This window comes from Canis lupus, chromosome 10, assembly GCF_003254725.2.
Source record: "Canis lupus dingo isolate Sandy chromosome 10, ASM325472v2, whole genome shotgun sequence".
NCBI lineage: Eukaryota > Metazoa > Chordata > Mammalia > Carnivora > Canidae > Canis > Canis lupus.
In genome coordinates this window covers 6,205,499-6,231,871 of record NC_064252.1, presented here as the reverse complement: position 1 = coordinate 6,231,871, position 26,373 = coordinate 6,205,499, and the positions used below count along the sequence as shown (strand labels likewise).

The following is a 26,373-nucleotide window of genomic DNA, read 5'->3' as shown; positions in this document are numbered from 1 at the left end:
GCATCTGGGTAGCAAAAAAGATGGGATTTTTCTTCCTGTGGAAAATTATTAGTTGGTACAGAGATTCTAAGGCAACTTTTATCCATCTCTCATGCCAGCTCCTAGAGAATTATCCTATTAGGACAAGTAATCTTTTTAGCCAAAAGAGTCAAATTAATCCTCCTGTTTTAGGGCAGCCCCGGTGGCGCAGCGGTTTGGCGCCGCCTGCAGCCTGGGGTGTGATCCTGGAGATCCCAGGATCGAGTCGCACATCGGGCTTCCTGCATGGAGCCTGCGTCTCCCTCTCCCTGTGTCTCTGCCTCTCTCTCTGTGTCTATGAATAAATAAATAAAATCTTTAAAGAAAAAAAATCCTCCTGTTTTAAAACAAACTCTTTAAAAAAAAATTAGTGGGTAAAAATAATATAAACTGTTCTGTCTTCCTGGCTCTGTGAGGCATTTACTGAAGGAGTGTTCTTGTGTTCTTTCCTGTAGTACTTGCTGAGTTCTGACCAAAAAAATAAATAAATCAATCACAAGCTAATTTCAGATTCCATCTACATATAAAAGGAAAACATCAGGGGCTAAAGAAGCAATGTTTGAAGGAAGTCATAAAACTTAAAAGAGATACAAATAAAAATTTCGAAGTGTTCGGCACCATAGTATTTTAGCCTAAAGAAATGGAAAAGGAAAGGAAAATGAATTGCTGTGTTCTCCCTTATGAAAATAGTAACAGATCTAGGTGGTGGTTGGTTTTTTTTAATTAGAATTTAGTGATCTAGTGAAATGAATATTTTTTTGAGAAGTAAGGAAGAGAAATTTTGATGTCGCTGGTGAGGAGGATATAAAGGAGGAAATGTTCTATGTCAAGTTCAGGGTGGAATGTTCCCGTGTCTGCCTCCCATCAGCCGGTTTACATGTGAGGAGCCGTGATCCCTCAAGCAGGCTGGCATGAAACAGGTACTCTGCGGCAACGTGCACGGCTCCTGACATTTCCTGTGCCTCGGATTATTTGGGGACACCAGATGGGTGGCTAGGAAAGAGGGGTTGTAAAACGCTAGCACTTCCCAAAGGTACTCCCAAGCACTTTCTCTTAGGAAAGATGCTATAAGCTTGTTGAGGGCAACACCCTATCCAGCAGCCTCCTACCTGCCTCCCACTTAAAGCATTTTATTTAATTAAAGAAAAAAAATTTTAATTTTATTTATTCATGAGAGACCCAGAGAGAGAGACAGAGACTCAGGCAGAGGGAGAAGCAGGCTCCATGCAGGGAGCCCGACGTGGGACTCAGTCCCAGACCCAGGATCACGCCCTGGGCCGAAAGCAGACGCTCAACCGCTGAGCCACCCAGGCATCCCTGAAAGCATTTTAATTAAAGACATCAAGATTTATAGGAACCTAGTCACCGTTGTTAGGTTTTCTCTGCTTTGGGAGATTTGAAGTAGCCTTTATCCACCACACCGAGTGTCCTCTGTAAGGGAAAACCTCACTTTTCCAAAGCCTTTGGCTTTTCAGTTCCCATGTACCTGGTCCCTCTGGGAGTGAGGTAAACAGAGGACAACACCAGCTGACTTTTCAGCGGAGGAGAAAACGTCCCCCTCCAAAGGGCACCGCAGAGCCTTTGTATTAAGAGCAGGTGCTCCTGTCTCTAGGTTGCGTGGCTGAGGGGTGGGAGGTGGGCCGTGGAGGCCAGCACCCGGACGTTCCCCCCGCATCTGACTGCCTTTCCCGGCTTGGGAACAGATTGTTTCTGGCCTAAGACTAGACGTGGCCACCTGCCTCCCAGGCCTTTTTCCTTAGGAGCACAGCACCCTTCTGTTGTCTGATTTAGTCAAAACACATCAAAGTATGTGGTTGCAGTGTCCGTTGGTTCAGTGTCTGGTTACGGTAACAGGAGGCGGCTGTGTCCACACGTGGCCGGGCGCAGCAGGCGCCGAAGGCTGACGGCCTTCCTCAGAGGAGGGTAGCGCGGCCCTGGGCCTCCGCCTCCGGCCTCCCGAGTGCGAGTGCGAGGGGAGCAGGGGAGCGGGAGCAGACGGCTGGGGAGAGGTGAAAGGGAAACGGGAAGCGCTCTTTCTACTCTTTGAACAGAAGATGTGCCATTCTTTTCAGCTGTTTCCTCTCAGAAGGGCTCGCCCCCCGCCCCTCACTCCTGAACATTAAATGAAGGTCGCTCTTGGTTCCACAGTGGCAGCCCTTCTGGAATGTTCGGCCTTCATTAGGCAGTCTGCTTCCCGCAGTCATGTCAGCTATGAAAACAAGAGGGGGAGCCTTTTATTTTTCTCATTGTATGTGTCCCTCTAAATCCTCCCTCTAGTTAAGGTCTTTGTTTTGTGCAAGAATCCATAACCTTTCTATTTATTTCCTTAGATTTTCTGAAGCAAGAGTGCAGTGGTTTCTCTCAAAACTCGCGTCCCTTGGTTCCAGGGCCTCGGACTCTTGCGAGTGATGACGAAGGGTGACTTGAGAACCAGGCCGATGCCAGAGTGACTTTGCAGTGCCCTCCTCAGTGGCGTTGGCTTTCTCGGTGGGCACCGGGCTGGACGGAGGTGTCCGCAGTAGCAGGGCGTGCAGCTCCAGCTTGGCTTCACAATCGGTTTTTCCCACTGGGGCACACCCTAAGGCTAAAGGAAAAGAAGCGGTGCTAAGATGGAACTTTTTCCTTGTTTCCCTTGTAATCTGATTTCCCCACAGCTTAGACACGGAGAACATTGTCGAGAGTGATAGCCTCTAGAGACTTTGTCTTCTTCCTTTTTAAATATAATACTCAGCCTTCACGTGCCAGACACAATACGGATCTGTCCGTCACCCAGTATTGATTCACTTAACCTGACACTGTATGGAAGAATGTCCCATCATTATCTTTATTTTACTGACGAGATTGAGGCACGTGCCTGTGAAGTGTGGAGCTTGGGATCAACCGAGGCAGTCTGGCCTCTTGTGACATGCTGCCTCTTTACCCATTAGCTGCAGGGAAATGTGGCAGACAAATGTGTTTGGAAAAGGCTGAAATAAAGGAGGAATAACTCCTCTTTGTGCTGCCGAAGCAGGCACAAAGGAGGAATAACTCCTAATGTAATTTCAGTATGATTTGATGCTAAATAGTATCTCATTTCTATTATGATTTCTCTTTTGACTTAGGAATTGTTTTTTTTTTTTTTAAGATTTTATTTATTTGAGAGATTGGCAGGGAGAGGAAGAAGCAGACCCCACCCCCACCCCCAGCTGAGCAGGGAGCCCGACAGGGGGCTCCATCCCAGGACCCTGGGGTCATGACCTTGAGCCTAAGGCAGATGCTTAACCGACTGAGCCACCGAGGCGCCCCTGATTCAGGAGTTATTAGGCACTTTGTCCTGTCGGCTCAGAAACTGGACTCAGGTGAAGAACAGAATGGAAATGAAATTGTTTATCACCTTAGTGTTCTCAGAGTCCACTTTTTCTTGCTAACTTATCGAAAAACTTGTTTGCATTGAAACCAAGGCAAGAAGAAAAAGCCTTCTGATTGAATAATACTGTGTGTCTAAGTTTAAATCCTCTCACCGCCACTTACTAGATATTAGTTACCTTGTGCAAATGAGTCCAAATCTCAATGCCTCAGTTTCATCATCTCTGAATTGGGGATAATAGCTCCTAGCTCATAGCGCTGTTTGGACTAAATGAGTTAAAAATACAACAGTGCTTAAAATAGTGCCTCTCATGTCGTAAGTGTTCAATTAATATTATCTGTTGCTGTTCTAATAGTGTTGCAGTTGCATTTCAGTATTATTTCACATGCTTTTACTGTAACCTCCTTTTTTTTTTTTTTTTGAGAAAGAATGGGGGTGGAGAGGGATAGAGAGAATCTCTATTCAGTGCAGAGCCCAACATCACAACCCTGAGAGCATGACCTGAGCCAAAATCAAGAGTTGAATGCTCAATCACTGAGCTACTCAGGCACTCCTTATTGTAATCTAATTTAGGGGGAGTTTTTGATATGTAAAGTAATAGTTTGAGAACACCCCTGAGCTAATTTTTGAGTCTAGAATAAACCACACGCAATTTAGCCCAAACTGTCACAAACATTATATTTCCTCTCTCTCAGAAATTAGAATTTATTTAATAATGTTTTTAAGATGAGATAGAATGAAAAAAATAAAATGGGGCAGAACGACTGAAATACAAAAAGAAATAGGAAGTGTTTGTGAGGATGTGGAAAAGGAAAAAAAAAACCTTATGTACTGTTGGTAGGAATGAAAATTGGCGCAGTCACTCTGGAAGACAGTGTAGAGGTTCCTCAAAAAATTAAAAATTAAATTACCATATGATCCAATAATTTCACTTTATTTACTCCGAGAAAATGAAGTCATGAATTTGAAAAGATGTATGTACCCCTGTGTTTATTGCAGTTTATTTACAATAGCCAAGTTATGGAAGCAGCCCAAGTATTTATCAATAAGAATAGAAAAAGAAGATGTAGTATGTGTGCGTGTATATATATATATGTGTGTGTGTGTGTGAATATTACTCAGTCTTACCATTTGCAACAGCATGGATGAACCTAGAGGGTATAATGCTAAGTGAAATAAGTCAGAGCAAGACAAATATCCTATGATTTCACTCATATGGAATTTAAGAACCCAAACAAATGAACAACCAAAAAAGACAGACTCTTAAGTACAGAGAACAAACTGGTGGTTGCCAGGGGATAGGTGAGAGAGATAAAGGGGACTAAGAGTACACTTATCATGATGAGCACTGAGTAATGTATAGGATTGTTGCATCACTACATTGTGCACCTGAAATGAATATAACACTGTACATTAATTATACATGAATACATTTTTTAAAAGATTTTATTTATTAATGAGAGAGAGAGAGGCAGAGACACAGGCAGAGGGAGAAGTAGGCTCCATGCAGGGAGCCCAACGTGGGACTCGATCCTGGATCTCCAGGATCACGCCCAGGGCAAAGGCACGCTAAACCGCTGAGCCACCCGGGCTGCCCCGAATAAATTTTTTTAATGAAAAAATTTTTTAAATAAAAATTTAATAAGGAAACTAAATTGCCATCTAAAAACAAAAACCAAACTACTAAATGTGCCCCACATCTTATTATTTCATAAAGCAGAGGAATTGAAACAAAAAATTCTGCATTTCATATAGTCAGATCCTGAGAAGGAAGCAGTCCTCATTTTTATGCCTATGAAATTAAGCATTCTTTTCTACTGGAGAACAAAACATCTTAATAATTTATTTAAAAAGAGATATGGTGGGATCCCTGGGTGGCGCAGCGGTTTAGCGCCTGCCTTTGGCCCAGGGTGTGATCCTGGAGACCCGGGATCAAATCCCACATCGGGCTCCTGGTGCATGGAGCCTGCTTCTCCCTCTGCCTATGTCTCCGCCTCTCTCTCTCTCTCTCTCTCTCTCTCTCTCTCTCTGTGTGACTATCATAAATAAATAAAAAATTTAAATAAATAAAAATAAATAAAAATAAAAAGAGATATGGTAAAAAAAAAAAAAAAAAAGTACACTGCAAGGGCATTGATGCCAAGTGCACAGCATTGGGGATGGGCCCTAGGGATGACTTTAATGAAGTTACTCAAATTTCCTGCGTCTGCTTTGTCATTGCCTTACTTTTCTCCCCATTCTGTGTTACCCTGAGGATCAGAGCTGGAGATTTCAATCAAGTGCTGTGGATGAAATGCCTAAAACAGATCCTCCAGATTCTGAATTATCATCTTCATTGTGTGGTACCTTGAAAACTGGCCAGAAACTATGGAAATCAAGCGGTATAGTAGCTTAGAGTGGGGAGTCAGAAGACTGGCAACTGTGTCATTGCCTAATGGGAAATCAGTGGTTCTTTTTCTTTGGCAGTGAGGAAGGAGGGAGGCAAGAACATCCTGTGCTCATAGGAAGCCTTTTGTAAAAACAACCATGGAACTTAACTCAAAGTAAAATTTCCACCTTTGTGGTACTCTCTTTGTGTTACTGAAAACGAAATCCCCTCCGTAGATTTCTAAATTCCAGCACCATTTGGTGTATGATAAGGGAAGATGAGTGTCAAATGAGCTGAATTACCTGTATCTTCAGGGAACACAGCTAAGAGGACAACCACTTATTTCCATTTTTCTATGAGTAGCAATCTCCAAACCATGTGTATGAGTACGTACCCTCAACGTATTTGTTCATTTCATAATATACAACTCTACTACTATATGGCCATATTTTTTATGTGTATTTAGTGATTATAAAAATATATTAGTTTAAAAATAATTTGAAGGCAATAAAGATGAAAAGGAAACATTTTAAAATAATCACCACTTAACAGTCATGCGATTTTTATTATATGTCAGGCATTGTTCTAAATATTTTTCCCACAGTAACTCATTTTTTGTCTTGCCAACTGCAGAGACTTCATGTTCCCATCAGCTAATACCTCAAGGCAGAAGTCATCATTCACAGTAGCAGCTCCAGTTCCATATTTCAGCTGTCCCTTTTAGCATTTCTGCTACTTTTGATTAGAACGATTATTCCTGTTGTCAGGTATGACTAGATTGTCATTACTTGGAGTCGGATGTGCCCGCTGTGATGTATTCTCATTTGCTCACGTGTGTTCTATCAGCAGTTTCAGTGCATGGATTTTTTAAACACCTGTTGTCCACGTTGTAAGGGATGATCTAGTTAAAAATTTAGTAGTGTGATGCACAAGACCACTTAGTTGGGGACACACGTTATGGAGCAAAGAGTTGCACAATGTGCCAAAGCCAGCGGGTGCATCAGAACATCAGGGTTCCCTGCTTGACGTGGAGCCGGCTGGCTTACATACCACGTGAGGGCGCCAGTGTCAGTTCCTAAGAGAAACAACTAGCAAAGCTTCATTTCTTCTCCAGCTCTAGAAGAAACGTGAAAGAATTTATCATTTTCCTCTTATGTGCTGATGGATCATTTTTTAACTCACCACCACCCCCACCCCACCCCAAGCTTTGTGTGCTTTCTGGTGGAGGATGGGGTGACCAAGGGGGCTTGCACACCCATAGAGCTCTGTGCAGTGAGAGAACAGAGAGGCCTGGCCTCTTGACACTGGCACAGATGTGTCAGGCCTCACTCCCTGGTCTTCTTTGTGTTTCCTGCCTCTCATATCCCAGCACTTCTGTCAAGCTCCACAGGAAACATCTGAGGTTTTGTCTAGAATCTCCCTTTTTTTTTTTTTTTTTTGGTCAGCACGCCATAAGAGGGGCTACCTCACTGCCTCCCAGATGGCTCACAAAGGCTCTTGCCTGTGGGTTCCCCAGAGTTGAGGTGCACATAATGTGGCTCCTTTTTTTGACAGAGCGCAGCGTAGGCTACCGATTTTTGATGCCCCTGATTAGCTGTGCTGTAATTATAGCAGAAGCTGGATGGATGCAAGCCGCTTGTATCAAGAATTATGTCAGGAGCTGGTTCAGGGGATAAATCTCTGTTTGGAGCAGTTTTATATTTGTTAAAAGGCCCAAGGGACCCTTCCCAGTCCAAAGCTCTTATTTAAGTTCTGGCATTAGAGATGATCATGGAAATGGGAAAAAGAAAATAAGCAAATATTATTAAAAATTAGGCTCTACGACTTTTGAAAAAGAAAGATGTAATATCGGGCCTACTTCAGAGAAATCCTGAAAGAGAAACTATGAACTTTAAGTTCCCAACCTGTCACCCTCTGAAATCTTCTTTTATCTGGCTGCAGATGTATTCCTGAAAAGGGATGGCCGTGTGTGTATTGTAAGGTACACACAGGTCTGTCTGTCTGTCTTTCTCTTTATCTCTTTCTTTCAAATCAGAATGCAATAAGAAAACTGCTTCAGCATTATTCTTTTTGTAAGACATAAGTGATGGCTGCCAAATTGAAGTGTGCGGTAAGTCAGGAAAGGGTTCAGTATTGCTTTTCCTAAAACAGAGTGCATGTTTAACTCCTGTTCGTCTGGAGCAAAAACAAGGTAAACATTTGTTAAAATATAACAGTAATGTGAAATTCATTATGTCAAGAGCATGTTACTCCAGATTTGAGGGGGTTGATTTTTCAGGTTTAGAACTTTGCATCCTGGGATGGTTGCCCCAGCAATGTTTTCTGATCCTACCAGAGATTAATGCAGGGCCAGTGTCAGAAGTTTTGTTGATCAGCTGGTGGCCCAAGATACGATGCAGTCATGAATCAGCGACAAGGTGAAATAAGGCTGGAGTGCTAAAGGCTACAGGGTGACAGAAGCCAGGGAGGCAATGACACAGAGTTGTATGTATTGGGAAATTGGAAAGATCTCTTAACTTGGAATCTGAAGGACCAGGTTCAAATCCTGGTGTCACCACATAGCGGGAGTTACTTAACTGTGCCCTGGTTAAATCACGGGCAAAATGGGATGGTGATGCCCATTTTGTGGCGGTGTGGCGGAGAGTAAACCCGGTAGGTGATCAGTAGGTGTCCTTAGACGTCTCCTAGGGGAAGTGATTCAGGAAGAAGAGACATAAAGGGAGCTGGACAGTGGAGGAACGTGAGCACCCCGTCTGGCAGGGTCAAAAGTAGGGAGCCGCCGTGGATGGCTTGCTCTCCCTGCCTGCTCATCGTTCCCCCGGACCATTTAACAGTGAGTGTGAGTAATTGCTCTCCTAGTTTTTTTGTTCTTTGGTATGCTGGACACTGCTACCCATTTTATTATATAAAAAATTAATATGTCTCATTAACCTTTTGAATGTGCACTGTTATGAATTTCAGCATATGTATAGATTCGTGTAATCCCACCAGTCAGGATACAACATTCCCATCACTAAGACCCCTTCCTCATGGCATCTCTTGATGGCCCCACTCTTTCCCTGTCCACCCGCCCCGCCTCCTATAACCCACGATGGCCTGAACATTTAATACATGTTACCTGCTCCTGTGGCACCACACACGTCCCCTCTCTAGCACACCTGTTCACGTTCCGGATTCTTAGGCTCAAGAGTTGGGAACATGGTTTTTTTCTTCCTCTCTCCCACCTCCCCAGTACCCAGCATGAGCCTGGCACATAGCAGACTCTGAGACGTGTGTTAAAAGAATGAATCGTTACTCTCTGTGTCCTAGTCTCATCTTGGTCTGTAAATAAGGAAACAGGTGAGAGGAGTTAGGAAAGGTGCCCAAGATCACATCATAGTAAGTTCACGAACCCAGGTTGCTCTCGATTTGACGGCTGTGCTCTTCCTCTGCCAAGACCTATCACCACAGATAGGATTTGTGTTAACTCATTTGCAGGTGCATACATGAATTATCCAACTTTTCAAAGCACCATTGTATGTTGGTATATTTGCACCAGTGACAAAGTTAGCCTTGGACTGTTAGTGTAAACCGCAAAACCCTGTGTATTTACCATATAAGCTCAGAATGCTGTTCTCTGAGCTGATACCAAACTAAGGAGGCATTCCTTCCTTCTAACGTGACTAACCACGTGGGGGGTGTGCGGTGGCTTCGGCTGTGGGAGGATGTGTGTGGTGGGGTGGGCAGAGGATGTTGAAAGGAGCCACAGCCTTCTCTTCCCTCTTTTGGGGCCTTGGCTTGAGCCAAGCAGGTGGAGAACACAGCTCTCCACGTTCCCACGTGCGTGTCTAGCCTTTCGGGCACTGGTTCAAAGGATAGAGCGATAGCAGATTGTACAACCAATCCAGCAGCGCATGGGGGCTGAAGAAACTGTGTGGTTTCCAGCAGTTCAGTCCGCCAGAGAGAGGAATATGGTGCCTGTTGGGGTTTTTTGTTTTTTAATCTTCCTGGGAGGGCGGGGGCGGGGAGGAGTCTCCATAGCTTAGAAGAGAATAGTATGTGTTTCAAACTGGTCCTGTAGGGCCACAAGGCTCAGCTGGTCCCTTTGGTTTCCTTGAAGCAACTGTGAGGTTCCCACAGCCCTGCATCCAGGCTGCCTAGGTCAGGAGCACTGACAAAGAGCGAGAGAGGGCACAGGGGAAGGAGTAGCAACTAGAGCATGCAGGACCCGTAAGCCACGTGAGGATCCAGGAGACCCAGGGCAGTAGGGAGTCCTTGAAGGTCCTCTTCTGTGCAGTGATGAAATAGATGTGTGTTTGCGATTAAATTGAAGATGTGAGACACTTTAAAAGCATCCTGTTTATACTCCTTGGGATCTTTCAGACCTCCCCCGACATGATTGTAGGCCCTTGATCCTGGTGTGACGTTCAGGAATTCGTTCTTTCCTCCAGGTTCTCAGATCCAACTTTATACATCAAACCAGACATTCCTACCTGATGGCATTTGATGGCATTGTTTTGAATAGAGAATGGGGTCCTTGGGTCTTTTTCGAAAGGAGTGTATGGCACATCCTGTTTGCTCATGCCACTTTCAGAAGTAGATTTGTATTCTTTGTTATGCTCTTGGTTCCATTTCTTTTTTTTTTTTATTTTTTTTTAAAGATTTTATTTATTTATTCATGAGAGACAGAGAAAGAGAGAGAGAGAGGCAGAGACACAGGCAGAGGGAGAAGCAGGCTCCATGCAGGGAGCTCGACGTGGGACTTGATCCCGGGACTCCAGGATCGCGCCCTGGGCTGCATGTGGTGCTAAACTACTGGGCCACCGGGGCCGCCCCTCTTGGTTCCATTTCAAGCACCATATGGCCCATTCCAGCCTCATGCCGTTCTTTGAAATGTGTTGTGAGGTTGTTAGTCTCCTCTCTAGGCCCACGAATCCCATCCTGACCGAGGCCCTCTTCGCCTCAGGACACTTCTCTGCAAGCCTCTCAAATTCTAGTGCTTCCTTCTTGCAGCACAGTGCGTGATGCCATGGGATTGGCACTTCTTAAGCCTGGCCGTCACCTTGTTCTTCTGTGCAGAGGCGTTTCAAATTCAAGAGCCCAGAATCTCACTCCAAGCTGACTTAGCCCTCGAGGTTGGTCTTCCTCAGGCCACCGTCCACAGGGGCCATATACAATCCCCTTTTCACCTGCACTGCCTATTAGTTGCCCACCCCTTTTCCAAAATATTCTTTCAGTTTACCACTGCCCAACCAGGTCACCAGACACGCACAATTTGATGAGTGCTGCAGTAGGAGTGGGGGCCTCCAGGAGGAGGTGATATTTAAGACGAGGGCTAGGTGAGGGGGTAGTAGTGCTCTGTGATGAGCTACAAGTGCCACCCATGGTTTGGTGAGTGGGATTTGGAGGGACGGGCTGTGAGGGGAGAGTCGGAGACTACTTCAGAGATTACAAACGTAGCCCAGGCTATGAAGGAGGAGGAGGTTAAGCTGGTAAAGGAAATAGGGTCAGATTTTGTGTTTTAGAAAAAAATCACTCTGGTAACAACTCCGGTGGCCGAGAGGAGAAGCAGAGGTGAGTGGCACGTGGGCAAGAGAGCAACGTTCCCTCCTGGGCCGGCGCAAGGGTACTGAGCTCGGCAGGGTTGGGCGGCCCGAGCATGGAGCCTGCTCCCAGCTCCCAGCTGCATCCCTCAGTAGGTGCTAACCTCCAGCAGTTGGACTCTCTGGTCCTCCCCTATAGGGTGCGCGTCGTAGCCGTACCTCATAGGGTGGCTCTTCTCAGGATGGACTGTTGTGGGACCAACCGAGCTAATGTTTACAAAGCATTTTGGATACCGCCTGGCTCTGCAAGGCTTATTAAGTGACGGGAAGGGTGCCGTAGCCCCGTAACTCGATGTCTCTGTGACTTTATGGTCCCTTAGACCTTAAGAGCTGAGTGGCCATCTAAAGCCTGAGGGAGGGCCCCCTTGGTGGTTGCAGTTTCCCCAATAACACATCACTCACCCCAAGTTCCCTGCCATAGGAGGACACTCAAGATTCTGAAATCTCTTGATGAATTTGGTTTTACCTAGTTCAAAAGCTGTCAAAATGTGTTAGAAACAGTTGAAGTAATAGTCAAAGGGACTTATTAATCATTCAAACACCGCCCCCCCCCCCCCCCCCCCCGTCCTCTTTTCTAAGGTACCACTTCGGAAACAAGAAACAGTTTGGACACTGCTGTTCTGGTCAAGTCAGGGAGATGTAAGTGACTCACCCAAGGTCACACAGAGAGCTGATGGCAGATTTTTTTTTTTAAAGATTTATTTATTTATTTATTTATTCGTGAGAGAGAGAGAGAGGGCGGGGGGGGGGGCAGAGACAGAAGCAGGCTCCATGCAGGGAGCCCAACGCGGGACTTCATCCCGGGACTCCAGGATCATGCCCTGGGCGGAAGGCAGGTGCTAAACTGCTGAGCCACCCAGGGATCCCCCCTGATGGCAGATTTGAGGCTGGAACTGCTTAGTGGCTCCGTCCCTCCCTATTAGATCAGAGGCTCTCAATTTTGGCAGCTCTTGAGACTCCCCTGCGGAGCTTAAAATAGATCAGTGATAGGACCCCACCTTTAGAGATAGTGACTGATGGTGTGACAGTGAAGCCCTGCATCAGACGGCGCTAGATTTATTCAGTCTTTAGTGACAAACTTTCTTTATGTAAAAACTCTTACACATTTGAGCTGTGAAAATTATTAATTGCATTTTTAAAAATAACTGTACCAGCGTTTCTAGCATAGCCATGCAAAGGTGTTCTCAAAAGCAGGGTGTTAATAAAAACCATTTCATTTCCAAAAAAAAAAAGGCAGGGTGTTGCCCCTCTGGGCTCTGCTTCACTAGTCCCCCACCCCCCTTCCCGCCCCCAGGTTTTCTCTTGACTGCTTAAAAATTGCCCAGATATTTTATCAGAGGATTGTTGCAGTGCCTTCAGAATGCTTTGCCTCATTGAAGGAAATGGTTGGATTGCTCGTCAGAAAAATGCCAGAGTTGCTTTTTAAAAAAATGTAGTAGCATCGCGTTGCAGTGAGGCTCCTTATTTCACGGGGTTTGATCTTCTTTGATTCAAATCATGGTTCTGGAAACAAGATACGTTAGGTGTAACAGAATCTGTGCCCAGACACGGACACAGCCGCACAATTGCTCCTATTCCATCCCTCACCTGCCCCTGCCACAGCTTCCTTAAAGGTGTTTACTGGGTTTCCATTTAAATCAACTGCAGAAGGACTGGGTGTGCGGGTTTTATTCAGGCAGCCTTGGGGCCTTTGGGGAATTGGATGTTGTAAGCAAGAAATCCTTTTCTGTTGCCCCTTTTCCCTAGTTGTAGGAATGTAATACGGCAACGCGTGCTTCACTAATGGGGCAAGTAACCAGAGCTAGTGGTGAGTAAAAATCACGCTATCATTGCAAAGTAATGATGAGCATAAACAATCCTGCAGGCTGTGTGGAATGACAGTGCATCATTTCCATTTGTGAGCAAGTCAGAGGAACTGCTAATCCCACTGTGCTTGGTTGCCTTGCATTGATAATAATAGGAAATGCTAAATTTCAGAGGTTGGTGAAAATAGAGATTCCTAGATTCAGCGAGTTCGATCCACAGATGCCCTAAATTAAGAACATTTTCCAAGGGGTTCAGTTTTATTTCTGGTTGATAACCACTTGTACCTACTTCTAATTCTTTGTGTGTGTGTGTGCATGCGCTCTTGCATTCCTTATCTCACACTCCTCCTTCCCTCCACGCATGCCCCAAGTCCCAGAATACTAGATAAACCGGTACGTCCTTTCATCGCCTTGTGCCCAGTCCTGTTACAGAGGCTAGCAACAGTGGCTTCTCAAAATGTCATGAGGCCCACGTGGCAGGGAGCCCCGAGGGCAGGCTGTTCAGGGCCTGTGCAGCACCCCAAGCAAGACAGCAGGGGCCCGGGCTCCTTCAGACTTCCCGACCCACTACACTGAGCTCTTAGCCCTTTTTGCAAGAGATTCATTACCTAGCGACTCCCTGGGTATAAATCACCATTTGAACCTCGTGAAACACCCCCATAAGGAGCCCTCGCCCGCTGTTTACTTAGTAGGCAACCGTGGCCCAGGGATGTCCCACTCCGGAGTGACCCACCCAGGGTCTAACGCCTGCACCACCTCCCTGATCTGGGCCCACCAAGATCACTCCCATGATCGGCAGTGAAGATGCCACTAGAACTAAACTCTTGTACCTTTGAAGTTCTTGTTTTTTCTACTGTCCTCTGAGTTCGAGTGCTTTTAGCTGTTCATAAGTGCTTGTTACTGTCTGAATTTGAATGTCTTTTTAGCGTGTTATTCAACACCTGGCAGACATCCTAACTTTTACTCTGTCCTAATCCCCACAGCATAGCCTGAGTGATCATTTAAAAACATAAATTAAGTTTGTCACCCCCACCTCAGTCAATAGCTTTTTGTTACTCTTAGGCTAAAGCCAAGATCCTTCATGTGTCCTGGAAGGATGGGGTACTCTGGCTCCCACATCCCTGCACAGCCTCATCTCTCCCCCCAACCCCACCTTTCCTGCATCACCCCTCTATTCAGTCATGTGGTTCAGTCTCCACTAACACATCATGCACCTTTCTACCACAGGGCCTTGGCATCTGCTCTTTCTACTGCCTGGTGGTCTCTCCTCATTATCTTGTGAACTTCCAAACAGCTACTAGGTTGCCTGCGTGTCCCCAGGTAAACTCCTCCAAGTGCCCCTCTGCAAGCTGGCCTTCTGGCATCAAGAACCTCTCCTTATAGCCCTGACCAGAATTGTGATCTTATGTTTGTTTGTGTGATTATTTCATCAGTATGTGTCTTCTCCACTGGATTAAGGTCAGACCATATTGGGGATGCCTGGGTGGTTCAGCGGTTGACGTCTGCCTTCAGCCCAGGGTGTGATCCCAGAGTCTTGGGACCGAGTCCTGCATCAGGCTCCCTGCATGGAGCCTGCTTCTCCCTCTGCCTTGTCTCTGCCTCTCTGTGTGTCTCTCATGAATAAATAAATAAAATCCTAAAAAATCAGACCATATCTGTTATCTCTTCCAGCCATTTTTTTTTATCCCCAGGATCCACTTTGCACCTGTCATATAGGGAATGCTCAGTATTTGTTCACTGAAAATCAACTTTTTTTCTCAGCACATGGCACAGAATTGAATAAAAGTGAAATTTAAAGGGCACAAATGGAGTAATGGCGTAGGTCACCATAACTGTACAGTACTTTCCAGCATCATTCTAAGGTAGAATAAAAGAATTTTATATAATGGCTTTTGCTAGCAAAGGATTCAGTATTCATTGCTGTGGGGTAGATATGCCAATAGTCAGAGGTGGGTGTTCTATGCACCCTACCTGTTTAACTACCTATGCATCTTACCTATGTAATTAATTAATGCAATTAATTTAAGCTCACAAGAGCTTAATGTGTATTTCAAACATAGTTCTTAAAAACATTGATTTGAAACAGTCTAGAAATAATTCAGAGACTAAATCCATACTAGATGAGGGTACACGGGAATGCGGAACTTTAGGGTAGGAAGAGGAAACAAAGATGCTGAGTACCAGCTGGGAAAGTGAGGGAGGCAGGAAATAAGAGAAAGAGATTTGAATTGGCTGCATCTTAGACTGGGTGTCGAAGGAAAACATGCTCTAAAAATACAGGATGTAGACCAAAGAGAGCGAAAGGGCTCTAAAGGGGGGAAATGGGCCTGCCGGTTTCCCCATGAAGAGCCTGCAGAAAGAGCGTAGCTTTCCCCAAGGACTCCAGGCCCCACGTGCTCTGGGGCTGCAGGAGGGAAGTGACCAGTTGGACGGCAAAGCTGGGCTCGGGAGGACTTAGCTGGTGGCACGGGGCCCTACCTCACCCCTCCACACAGCGAATCCCGGTAGATCTCGCCACCAGGGAGCAGCTGGGCTTGCAGGGCATCGTGGGCTCCTGGCCTGGGCTGAGAAGCACAGAGCGCTGCACCGCTGGGCCGGTGCGGGCAGCAGGGTCACTTCCCCTGGACTGGTGCAGGCAGCAGGGTCACCTCCCCGGGCAGGTGCGGACAGCAGGAACACCTCCCCGGGCTGGTGCGGACAGCAGGAACACCTCCCCGGGCTGGTGCAGATAGCAGGGTCACCTCCCCGGGCTGGTGCGGACAGCAGGGACACCTCCCCGGGCTGGTGCGGACAGCAGGGTCACCTCCCCGGGCTGGTGCGGACAGCAGGGTCACCTCCCCGGGCTGGTGCAGGCAGCAGGGTCACCTCCTTGGGCTGGTGCGGACAGCAGGGTCACCTCCCCGGGCTGGTATGGGCAGCAGGGACACCTCCCCCAGGCTGGCGGGAACAGCAGGGACACCTCCCCCCAGGCAGGTATAGGCAGCAGGGATACCTCTCTGGGCTGGTGTGGGCATCAGGGTCACCTCCCTGGGCTGGTGGGGACAGCAGGGACACAGCCTGAGCACCTGTGCCATGTTTGGACTCCACTGTTTGCCAGCCTGAGACCGGCCACCAAGCAGATGCGCTGAGCGCCCTGCCTCGCGGGGTGCATGGGACCCTGGGAAGTAACCAGCACGGTTCTCACCCCTTGTCGCCTCTCCCCCACCCCCAGGAATCGGAAGGCGTTTCCTGTCACTACTGGTCGCTGTTCGACGGTCACGCGGGCTCCGGGGCTGCCGTGGTGGCCTCCCGCCTGCTGCAGCAGCACGTCGCCGAGCAGCTGCAGGACATCGTGGAGATCCTCAAGAACTCTGCCGTCCTGCCACCCACCTGCCTGGGCGAGGAGCCCGAGGGCACCCCGGCCCACAGCCGTGCCCTGACCCGCGCCGCCTCGCTCCGCGGAGGGGTGGGCGCCCCCGGCTCCCCCGGCACCCCTCCCACACGCTTCTTCACCGAGAAGAAGATCCCGCACGAAAGCCTGGTCATCGGGGCCCTGGAGAGTGCCTTCAAGGAGATGGTAGGTGGGCGGGGGGGGGGAGACCCAGGGGTGGGAGGCCTCACCCAGGCCAGACCCGGGTCCCCTGCACTTGGGTGGCTGCGCTTGGCCTTCTCCCCTTGATAGCAGGCCTTCCGGCCTCAGCACAGGTTGGCCCAGAGTCCCCGGCCTGGGGCGCTGGCAAAAGTTAAAAAGATGAAAGTGGGGGGCGGGGGGCAGCCTTGAGGTACCAGGCCGTTTACACGTAGGCAGTCGTGCTTCCCCTTCTGCGGACTCTGATGCCAGCTGGTAGGCTGCCACTGCATCAAAAGGCGAGCGTCCTTGCCATCTGCACATGTGTACCATTCCAGGTGTTTGGGGGGAACAGAGCTTTGACCAAAGGGCCCAGAAATACCTTTCCTGCACAAATGTGCTCTGAGAACAGCTCTTACCACGATTGGCCATGTGGTTCTTAATGCTTGTTGCGGGGTGGGGGTGGGTACCTGCTGGAGGAGAATCGAGGGGCCAGTACCCGAAACCAATTGCTTTACTGGGGAGCAGGGATTTGTGTGTACATCGAGATTTGGACGTGTCTGGTCAAAGAACTGAGCCTCACCCCCTCTCAGCCTCCGCCCCGAGAACACGCATGCGATCAACGGCGCGCAGCTGCTCTCACCGCGTGCCCTGTCGCGCGGCCTGGCGAGGGCCACCCCCATACTACCCACTTCCCTCTCCGAGCTCCCACTCTGCTGAGGCAATTATTTTGGGTCGAGAGATCTTTTCCTTCCTGAGCACCAGCCTGCGCCCAAGTCATCGAGCAGGAGATATTTAAAGGTGTCACAAGGATGTGAGTAAAGCGAGCGTGCTGTATTGTTCTTAAAACCTGGGGATGCAGAAGTGACGAGCTGTTGTTAAAGGATCGAGTGGCTCGGAGCGGCCAGGAGCACCTCGGAGCACCTCCCCAGAGCGCAGTGTACACGGTGCCCGCTCCGGGATTAGGTTGCGTGCCCAGGGGACGGGAAGAGTGAATACTGTGGCTCGGCGCCCCACACCGTCTGATTAGCTTACGAGGCCAAATAGGTCATGTATTCGCACCTCGTATTTGCACCGTGCCCTCACCTTCACCCATCCCTTCTTAGGTCACCTTGTGTCTCTCCTTGTCACGTAGGTATTTACCCTTTGATGAGCCGGTGGTTTACAATGCACCTGTCTCAGGAGTGTTTGGTAGCCTTCAGTCCCAGGAAGAGCACCAGGAGGCTAGAGAAGAGCATTTAGGGAAAAAAAGGAATCAAGGCAGTAAAGTTGACTCCTACTCAGGATTCGTATAAAATCTCATTCTCCAGCTGTCCTAGAAGCTCTGAGGGGAGTGTTTCTCCACGCCGACGTTCAGAATGCTAAGTATTTAACTGAGGTAAAAACGTGGCAGCAGGCTATTCTTCTAATGGGAGAAAAAAAATCAGCTTCCACAGCAGGAGTGAGAAACAAAGGAAATTTTGGGTTTTTCGTTTCCTTCTGTGATTGCTTCTGCCCTGGGACATCTTTTACTTGGCCCTGCTGTATTCTCCGTTCTGTCCACTAGAGGCCAATGTCACCCTGAGGCAGGCAGGCCTCCACCGTGGTCGCCGGCTGTCCCCGCCCCTTAATGGCTGGGGCTCCCAACAACCACTATACTTGAAATGGAGGCTCATTCAGAAAAATACTTAGTAAGGGGCCTCATTCCTGTCTTTCAAATTTTCCCAGCTTTTAACAAGTCAATTCATTACCTGGCATTTTTACTTTGGAAACTTAGCAAAAAGATCATTTCACTTTCCTGTGTTTTTCGTTCAGTTGATGAATATTTGATCAGAACTAGCTCTACACCAGGTCTAATTGGGCAAAGAACATTGAGCAAACTAGGCAAAGACGAGTATTAAATGAGTAAAATACAAGCAGAAAGGGCCTTGAGTGGAGAAATGCAGGATGAGGTAGGAGCCCGATAAAGACACGAAGCCAGGGTTCCCTTGGGGAAGTGATGCTGGAGGAGATTATTTAGGAAGAAAGGAATCAAGGTAATAAAATTGACTCCTACTCAGGCTTCGTATAAAATCTCATTCCCTAGCTGTCAGAGACGCTCTGATGGGAATAAGTGTTTCTAGACATCAGTGTTCAGAATGCTAAATTTTTAATTCAGGTAAAAATGAGGCAATAAAAATAAAAAATTGTGGTAAAAATGAAGCAGACAAAACACAGGAGGCCATTTCCACGGACAGCTATATCAGAGAACCCAGATGGGCCTGAGGCAACAAGCTGATGTCGAGGGTAGGAATGATGGATGTAAGTTGAATTGGAGAGGTGTTCTGGAACCGGCCTGTGGATGACCTGGTGTGACATATTATGAAATTTTGGCTTTAAGCCATATCTAGTCTCCAGTTCATCCCAGCCTGCAGCTTCCTCTTTGACCAAAGGGCCCAGAAATACCTTTCCTGCACAAATCTGCTCTGAGAACAGCTCACTTCAGTTTTTCCCAGATTGTCTGGCTAGCCACCAGCACTCCAGAGGCCTACGTGGACTTTACACCGTGGGCCTGGCCTTATTAAATGAGAAGGTTCATCGTTCTTTGGTCCACGTGGTGCATGGTAGGGTGGCCCTGCCTTCTGCTCTGCTAGAGACTGAGCCAGTTGATGCCTGTTGGCCCAGAATAATTATTAATACGCGTCCCCTTTTACTCTCATAAATGTCCATATTTGGATAATGTCTTATGCTTACCCTAGTTACAGAGAGATGCTCTTTTTTTCTTTGCTTCATCAGAGACTTCGGGAGAAATCTACTCAGTGTCATAGAAATGTGCCTGCCTTAGACATTGAGTTATGGAGGGTGGGCTTTAGAACCCACAGCACAGAAATCATACAGTGCACCTTCAACTTAAGGCCATTGCCAACTCGTATAAGATACTTTTTCTCTGGACACCTGGTGGCTCAGTCGGTTAAGCATCTGCCTTCGGCTCGGGTCATAATCCCAGGGTCCTAGGATCGGGCCCCCACATCGGGCTCAGTGGGGAGCCTGCTTCTCCCTGTCCTCCCCACTTGTGTTTTTTCTATCTCTGTCTCTCTCTGTCAAATAAATATATAAAATCTTAAAAAAAAAAAACTTTTTATTTCCCCTTGCATTATTATATTTTTGAGAGTCAGTGCTTGGAAGCAAACTTTGGGGGGTTTTTTTGAAATGCCCACCCTACAGCTGATTTCCTTGTTGGCCCGGTCTTGCCGGTTTCTCCTCCTGCCTTTCAGAGTGGGGCACGTTTGGAATTTCCTGAGTATTCCTGAAGTTTTTCCTCACAGGAGCCAGCCACTTTCTGGCTTTCCTGTTTCTAGGTGTTCTTTAGGTATTGCAGGTTTGGGCTTATTCTGATCCTCTCTAGTAGAAAAATTCGGTGGTAAATGAGATTCCATTATTTCGGCTTTGCGGCTTTCTTACTTTCTCTCACACTTTTCGTGCCTAAGAATTCCCCAAGCCCAGCACCTAAAACTGAAATTTGCCTCCCTGATGACATCTTGGCAGCTACCCTCCCTGAGATGCAGAAGTAGCTTACAGTATCCTTAAAGGCGAAGCTTGCCTTTCCCTTGGGCTTTTGCTTTACGTACAGCAGCTTAGCATCCTCAGAATCACAGGTCTTGGGTCTCTCTCTCTCTCTCTCCCCCACAGTGTCCTCTATCACTAGTATTTATTGAGCCTCTGTTTTATGGCTAGCATTCTCCTAGGCACCATGGGGTCTAGAAATAAAGGGTTGGATTTTATGTCGGGGCGGGGGGACATTTGGAGTCACACGTTGTATGCATATTGAGATAGAGTATCTCCTTTATTTTGATATTCTAAGTCATGTTAAGCGGGGTAGAGAGAGATGCAGGTAGCTATCTGAAAGGGAGCATTGGTTAAAATGACGGAGAAACCCCACAGCAGAATAAACAGTACTTATTTCCAGGAAAAAGTAGGTACTGGTAGCAAAACACAGACTACCAGAAGCGGAGAAAAGGCTTTGAACCAGTGAGATGAGAGCAGTTTCATCAAACACTGTGAGGTTCTTTGAGGTCACTGCTTTTCCTTTCCTCTTTGATCCTCCAGTGCCTGCCACAGTGTGTGGCTTGTGGTGAAGGTGACCCCTGACCCCCGGCCTCTAATCCTGCCTGTGCTTTCTGTTGGGCCCCCTTTATTGTATCTCGTCTTGGATCTGCCTTCCCACTGAGCACCTGCATAGTCCTGTGTCCACCATGGAAAGGGAGCCACGGTTTCCTAAAGGACCAGGATCTCAGGAACTCCTGAACTGGTATCAGTTCTGCTTCCTCACGCGCTTTGTCACAGTGGCCACCTAGTTCAGCGGCTGGGTTTGTGTCCCCTGCGGTGTTAGGCTGTTGCTGGGCCTGGGATGATAGATGCGAAAGCGATAAATGTCCTCTCGGTCCTGGTGTCACGCGGCTCCTTGCCTCCCCACCCTCCCACGGCAGGGTCTCCTCGCCAGCATCTCCCGCTCTTGAGGGGGCTCGTGTCCACGGATGGACACAGGAGACCTCCTGGCTGCAGGAGACCGTTGCCTCCCTCGGAATTCCAGCCCAGTCTGCCCTGATTCGCCTCGTCACCTACCTCCTGTAGGATCTGAGTTCTGGACAAAGGCGGGAGAAATTTCAAACTTGTCTTTCCTTTTCAGCGTGGGTATAGGGTCATCACCACAGTGAAGAATATCTTAGAGGTCTGGTTGTTACGAAGGAAGAAGACAGCAGTGTTTTCACTCATTAAACTACCATACATCTTCTTGTTACTGAGCTAATGACTGGAAATAGCACTCAGCGTGGATTTATTGGTTAAAAAAATGTATGGTGACACTTCGGTGAAAAAGAGGATAAATGCAAAGCTTATTTGTAGTGCATGAATCCCAGTGTTTTCAAAAATCAGCATATTCATGGGACACTATGGACCTGCATGTCGGTCTGTGTTTAATGAAGCTAGTTTTGTTTTGTTTTCAGTGGAAGGGGGGGGTTCCCCCAAGAAGGAAGGAGCATGTGATTTTGCCAACAGCCGGCAGGTGGCAACACGAGGCAGGCCTGGTTTTCCTCCTTCCCCCGTTGCCTGGCTGACGGATTGGCTCGTTCTCAGAATAAACCAAAATCCGACCAAGGTACTGAAACCATGCAGAATCTTATTATCTGTGACTGACACTATTAGCAGAGTGCTCAGAGCCGTGTTTTAACTCATCTACGGCGAGCTGCCGAGCCCCGTGGACACTCCCCAGTGCTCACTCCCTTTCGTTGTCTCCTGCTGCTGCCTTTCTGCAACCTGACATTGGTAGGAAACAAAGAATGATTCTGGAGTTGCGTCATCTCTAGGGCTTTCCAACCAAATCACAACCCTCCTGAGCAGTATGTTTTCTTTCTTGCAGGCCTTTCCTGCTGAATTAGTCTCCTTTCACCTCTCTCTCTTCTTTCCCTTCATTGCCTTCCTTGAAACAAAAAGGAGCAAAATAAAAATCCCAAGTCTTTAAAAATTGGGTCCATTCTTAGGATTTAGAGATAAAAATCTGGCTTCAATGTAGTATTTAGACACACAGTACAGGATAAATCAGTGCTGCTAAATAGAAGATGGCCTTGAGAGACCTCAGAGGACTCTTGACTGAGCAGATAAAACAATTACCTTGTTAATATTATGAGGTGTTGGTCCTTTTAGATCATACTTGAAAAGGAATGACAGTAAATGCATGTGTTTTGCTGTACGTTACTCTAGACTTATGTCTTGGGGTTTGTTGACAGATAAAATGGGCAAATTTTCCAAATTAGTCCTTGGTTAGTACAAAGCAGGGAGCAGTTTTTCCTGTTATTTCATTTATTTTTTGGAAATATACCCAAACTTGAGGGTTTATAAAATAATAATAACTATACATTTATATATATGTGTGTATGTGTATATGTGTGTGTGAGTGTAAAGTGTGAGAAGCTTAAGCTAATTGGAAAAGTTGAGGGTTTGAAGAAAACGAGTAGTTAATTCAGCAGTAAATATCTTTATTGACTTCATTTATCATGTTTGATCTGATAGTAAAAGAACCATGCAGATGGTCCTTTAATGTTCCTTTCAGTACTAAGATTTTGTGAAACATCTTTTAAAGAGGAGTAGGTGGTGTAGGAAAAAATAAATGTGCTATTTTGGCTTCTAGGGAGGGGAAGCAATTATTTTTAGACTATGTTCTAGTTACACCCAGTTTTAGAAGAAATGGAAGAGTGTATTTTAATGTCAGTGAATCCTTCAGGGGGATGAAGTCTATGGAAACACATCTTTCAAATCCTAGTCACTGTGATCCCAGAGAGCACATGTGTAATTAAAGTGCGTGTGCACACATACGGATCTGCACACACGTGCACGCACACACGCATATTGCCACACAAATGGTGGGGGGGTGAAAGCATGAGCATATTAGAGTTTCCCCAATAAAAAGTAGCTAGACGTTAGTCCACTGTTTAAGTGACAGTACTGCCAAATTTAGCACTCCTTCTGCTGAGGAAAGTACAGGGGGGACGTAGTTGGAATACAGGAAAAGATGAAAGAAATGATGAAATCAGAAAAAAATATTGAATCGCACTATTAATGTAATAGCAAGGGATTAATTGGGTGAGCTAACTGGAGCATCTCCCCCCAGACGAAAGGCAAATAGGAACTCTGCTGTAGCAGAAAATCATAGTGTCGTACGTACATTCTTACCTCGATTCTTCTTAAGAATTAAATAATCTTATAATCAGATTTCCTTGTGACGTTAGCCATGATACATAATGCACCTGTGATGCAGAATAGACTTGCCCGTCTGAGTCCCACCGGAAAGTCCTGCCACGGATGGTGCTTTCACGTGGATTCTGTGTATCACGGCATTTTCTTTTGGATCTCACCAGTGATTTAAGTCATTGAAGCATTGTTCACACGCCAGTCCATGTATAGCATGCAAGCCGTTGGATGCTCAAGGGATTTTTTTTTTTTTTAATAAAAATTGTCTTCCATTCAGACATTAGGTATTCAAACAAATGTTGATTGTGGCTATGAAAGGATACTTGCTGTTATCCCCAGCAATTCCTTCCAGTATATTCAGAAGAGTAGTGTAGTAGTAGCATGGAGCGTGGACTTGATGTACCGGTTTCTATATTAATTTGATGAAATATGTGTCTATCACGATATCAGCTTTATATTATTTAGATGCAACAGGAAGGGGATATATCCATCCACAAACTGCTTTGTGAATTGGGTTGTTGATCCTGGTTTTTGCACATTGTTTGGAGCTCGAACAGACCAAACTTCTGACAGCTTGACGTTTTCTTTCCACTTCCTCATGACAGTCTTTTTGGCTGATCTCCATGGCTCTCCTTCCGCCCCTCGAGGCTCCTGCCATCCCTGCACAGGTTCTGCTAACCAACCATTCATTGTTCTCAGTTGACTGCATCTGAAGCGAGACATGGGTTCCTACTTAATCATCATCTCCATGAGCATTTATTTGCATTGCAATCTTTTCCTTTGTGAATTACGAACAGGGGTCAGGGGTGAGGACATAATTTGGAAACTTGGGCCTTCTCTTCATCTGCCCAGTTAACAGGCATTTCTTCAGCTGTCTTTTTTTTTTTTTAACCTAGCCTGGTATTGGTGTTAAGGGTCGAGCAGGAGAGGTGTCTATTCTCAGTCATGAAGCTTCTGGGGCCTGGGAAGGATCTGGATGGGCAGCTAAGCCCCTCACACATAGCATCCAATTTAATCCTGACAATAGTCCTTTATGAAACTAACTGATACAGGGTTTGAGTCCAGTTTTTAAGTCCAGTGTAGTCTTCGAAGGCGGTCCTCACACTTGGCTCTGCAGGCCTTCGGTGTTCTTGCCTGCTCGCTCCCTTAATGCAGTTTTTCTTCACTTCCAAACTCCCGCACCCCGCATACACAGGTTCTTACCCCCGCCCCTCGCCCTTACCCAGTTGATCCCCCCGTCAGTTAGTTTCTCCCAGATCTTGTACTTTTTATCTACTGACTTTTTAACAGCACGCTGATCTTCATCTGTCTCCTTGGCTTAGGCTCTTCTCCTGTTGCCAGTTTCTCATTGGTGATTCATCTGACCTTGTATGACCACCTCCGGAGCCAAGCATTTGCTGATAAACGCTGGGCTACTTGGATTATCTCCTCCCTTCTCCAGGAGGAGGCTGGTTGAAGCAGCAGAGTGCTAACTCCGTGGGTTTCTAAGAACCACGAAGTGCCCTGGCCCTCGGGAGCATCCTGAGAATCAGCCAGGGCACCACTTCCTCACCAGCTTCCTTCTCCCTCCCTCCACCCTACCTGGCCTTTACTATGGAACATTTGGCATTATTTCAGCCAACATTCAGTGTCTTTTCCTAGCTCAGCTCACATTTTTCTGAGGTCACGGAACCTGTGCGTCTGTCACTGACACAGAATTTTGCAAAGACCTCTGTCTTGGATGATACATATCTGTCAGTGGAAGTCTTGGTCTGGTTTTAGTTTTCTTGGGAAGGCCTCATTAGGCGGCAGGTAATAATAAAGCTTTGGAGGAGGAGAATGAGCTTGAAATCCAAACTCCGGGGATCCCTGGGTGGCTCAGTGGTTTGGCGCCTGCCTTTGGCCCAGGGCGCAATCCTGGAGACCCGGGATCGAATCCCACATCGGGCTCCCTGCATGGAGCCTGCTTCTCCCTCTGCCTGTGTCTCTGCCTCAATCTCTCTCTCTTTCTCTCTCTCTCTCTCTCTCTCTCATGAATAAATAAATAAATCTTAAAAAAAAAAAAAAAAAGAAATCCAAACTCCAACCAGGTAAATAGGGGCAAGTTACCGCCCCCTCTTCTGCGTCCGAACGTTGAGGTTAATAACAGGATCGTAGGATCAGCTCAGATCTCTATGTACAGTGCTTCACGCCCTGCCTGACACAGAAGACGTGCTCAGTGAATATTGGATGCTGCTGTGATTGTGTCACTGTTGTGAATCAGTGGCTGTCGGAAGATGAAGTCAGATCAGAGCTTGGGAGCTTCTATCTTTGATTAATAAGACCCGGAGTTGACTCCCACCTGCTTTGAATAGAGGACACTGTCCTCCAAGTCACTCCTCTTAGCTCACTGTAAAAGTAACTGTTTATTGGAGACTTTAGGGTTAAAAACATTGCTCGGGTTCAAGTAGTTGTCATTTTCAGCCTATCGTAGTTCTCCTGTGGCAGCTCAAGCAGTCCACACAAAGACTAAATTTCCCACGAGTTATAATATTTATTGAACACAGTTGGCTTCCTTTTTCTCGCTTTTGTTCTGATTAGATCTGTTTGCCATCCCTTGTTCCCTATCTCTGGTCTGCAGATGGTCTAATAGACGACAGTTTTCTCTCGGTGTCCTCAGTGAGAAATGATCTTCAGGTGGTAGGAGAGCACTAAAGATTTTCTTGTCCCATCTTTGAAGCGCATTCAGACTCTGAGAGCTGTGTCAGGGGAGTGAGGCTAAGAAAGTCTTTGATACGAGTTCCTGTACAATCCAGCACTGACTTTGTTTTCTTCTCCAGGACCTACAAATAGAACGAGAGAGGAGTTCATATAATATATCTGGTGGCTGCACGGCGCTCATCGTGGTTTGCCTTTTGGGGAAGCTGTATGTGGCAAATGCTGGGGACAGCAGGTAAGCAGATTGTCTCTGACTCTTGCTGGTTTCATATGCCTTCAATAATTTTTTTTCTTTTTTCAAAGAATTAAATGATTGGCAATAAAATAAT

General features: G+C 46.8%; 1 protein-coding gene across 4 annotated transcripts in view; it reads left to right on the top strand.

The window, feature by feature from the left end:
* Nucleotides 1-26,373, top strand: part of PPM1H (protein phosphatase, Mg2+/Mn2+ dependent 1H) — a 253,471-nt gene that overhangs the window by 102,701 nt on the left and 124,397 nt on the right. For all 4 annotated transcript variants that reach the window (XM_025476754.3, XM_025476757.3, XM_025476756.3 and 1 more), the window contains exons 3-4: nt 16,331-16,675; nt 26,167-26,279. In XM_025476754.3, coding sequence (XP_025332539.3) covers nt 16,331-16,675; nt 26,167-26,279 — 458 coding nt within the window. The remainder of the gene's footprint in view (nt 1-16,330; nt 16,676-26,166; nt 26,280-26,373) is intronic.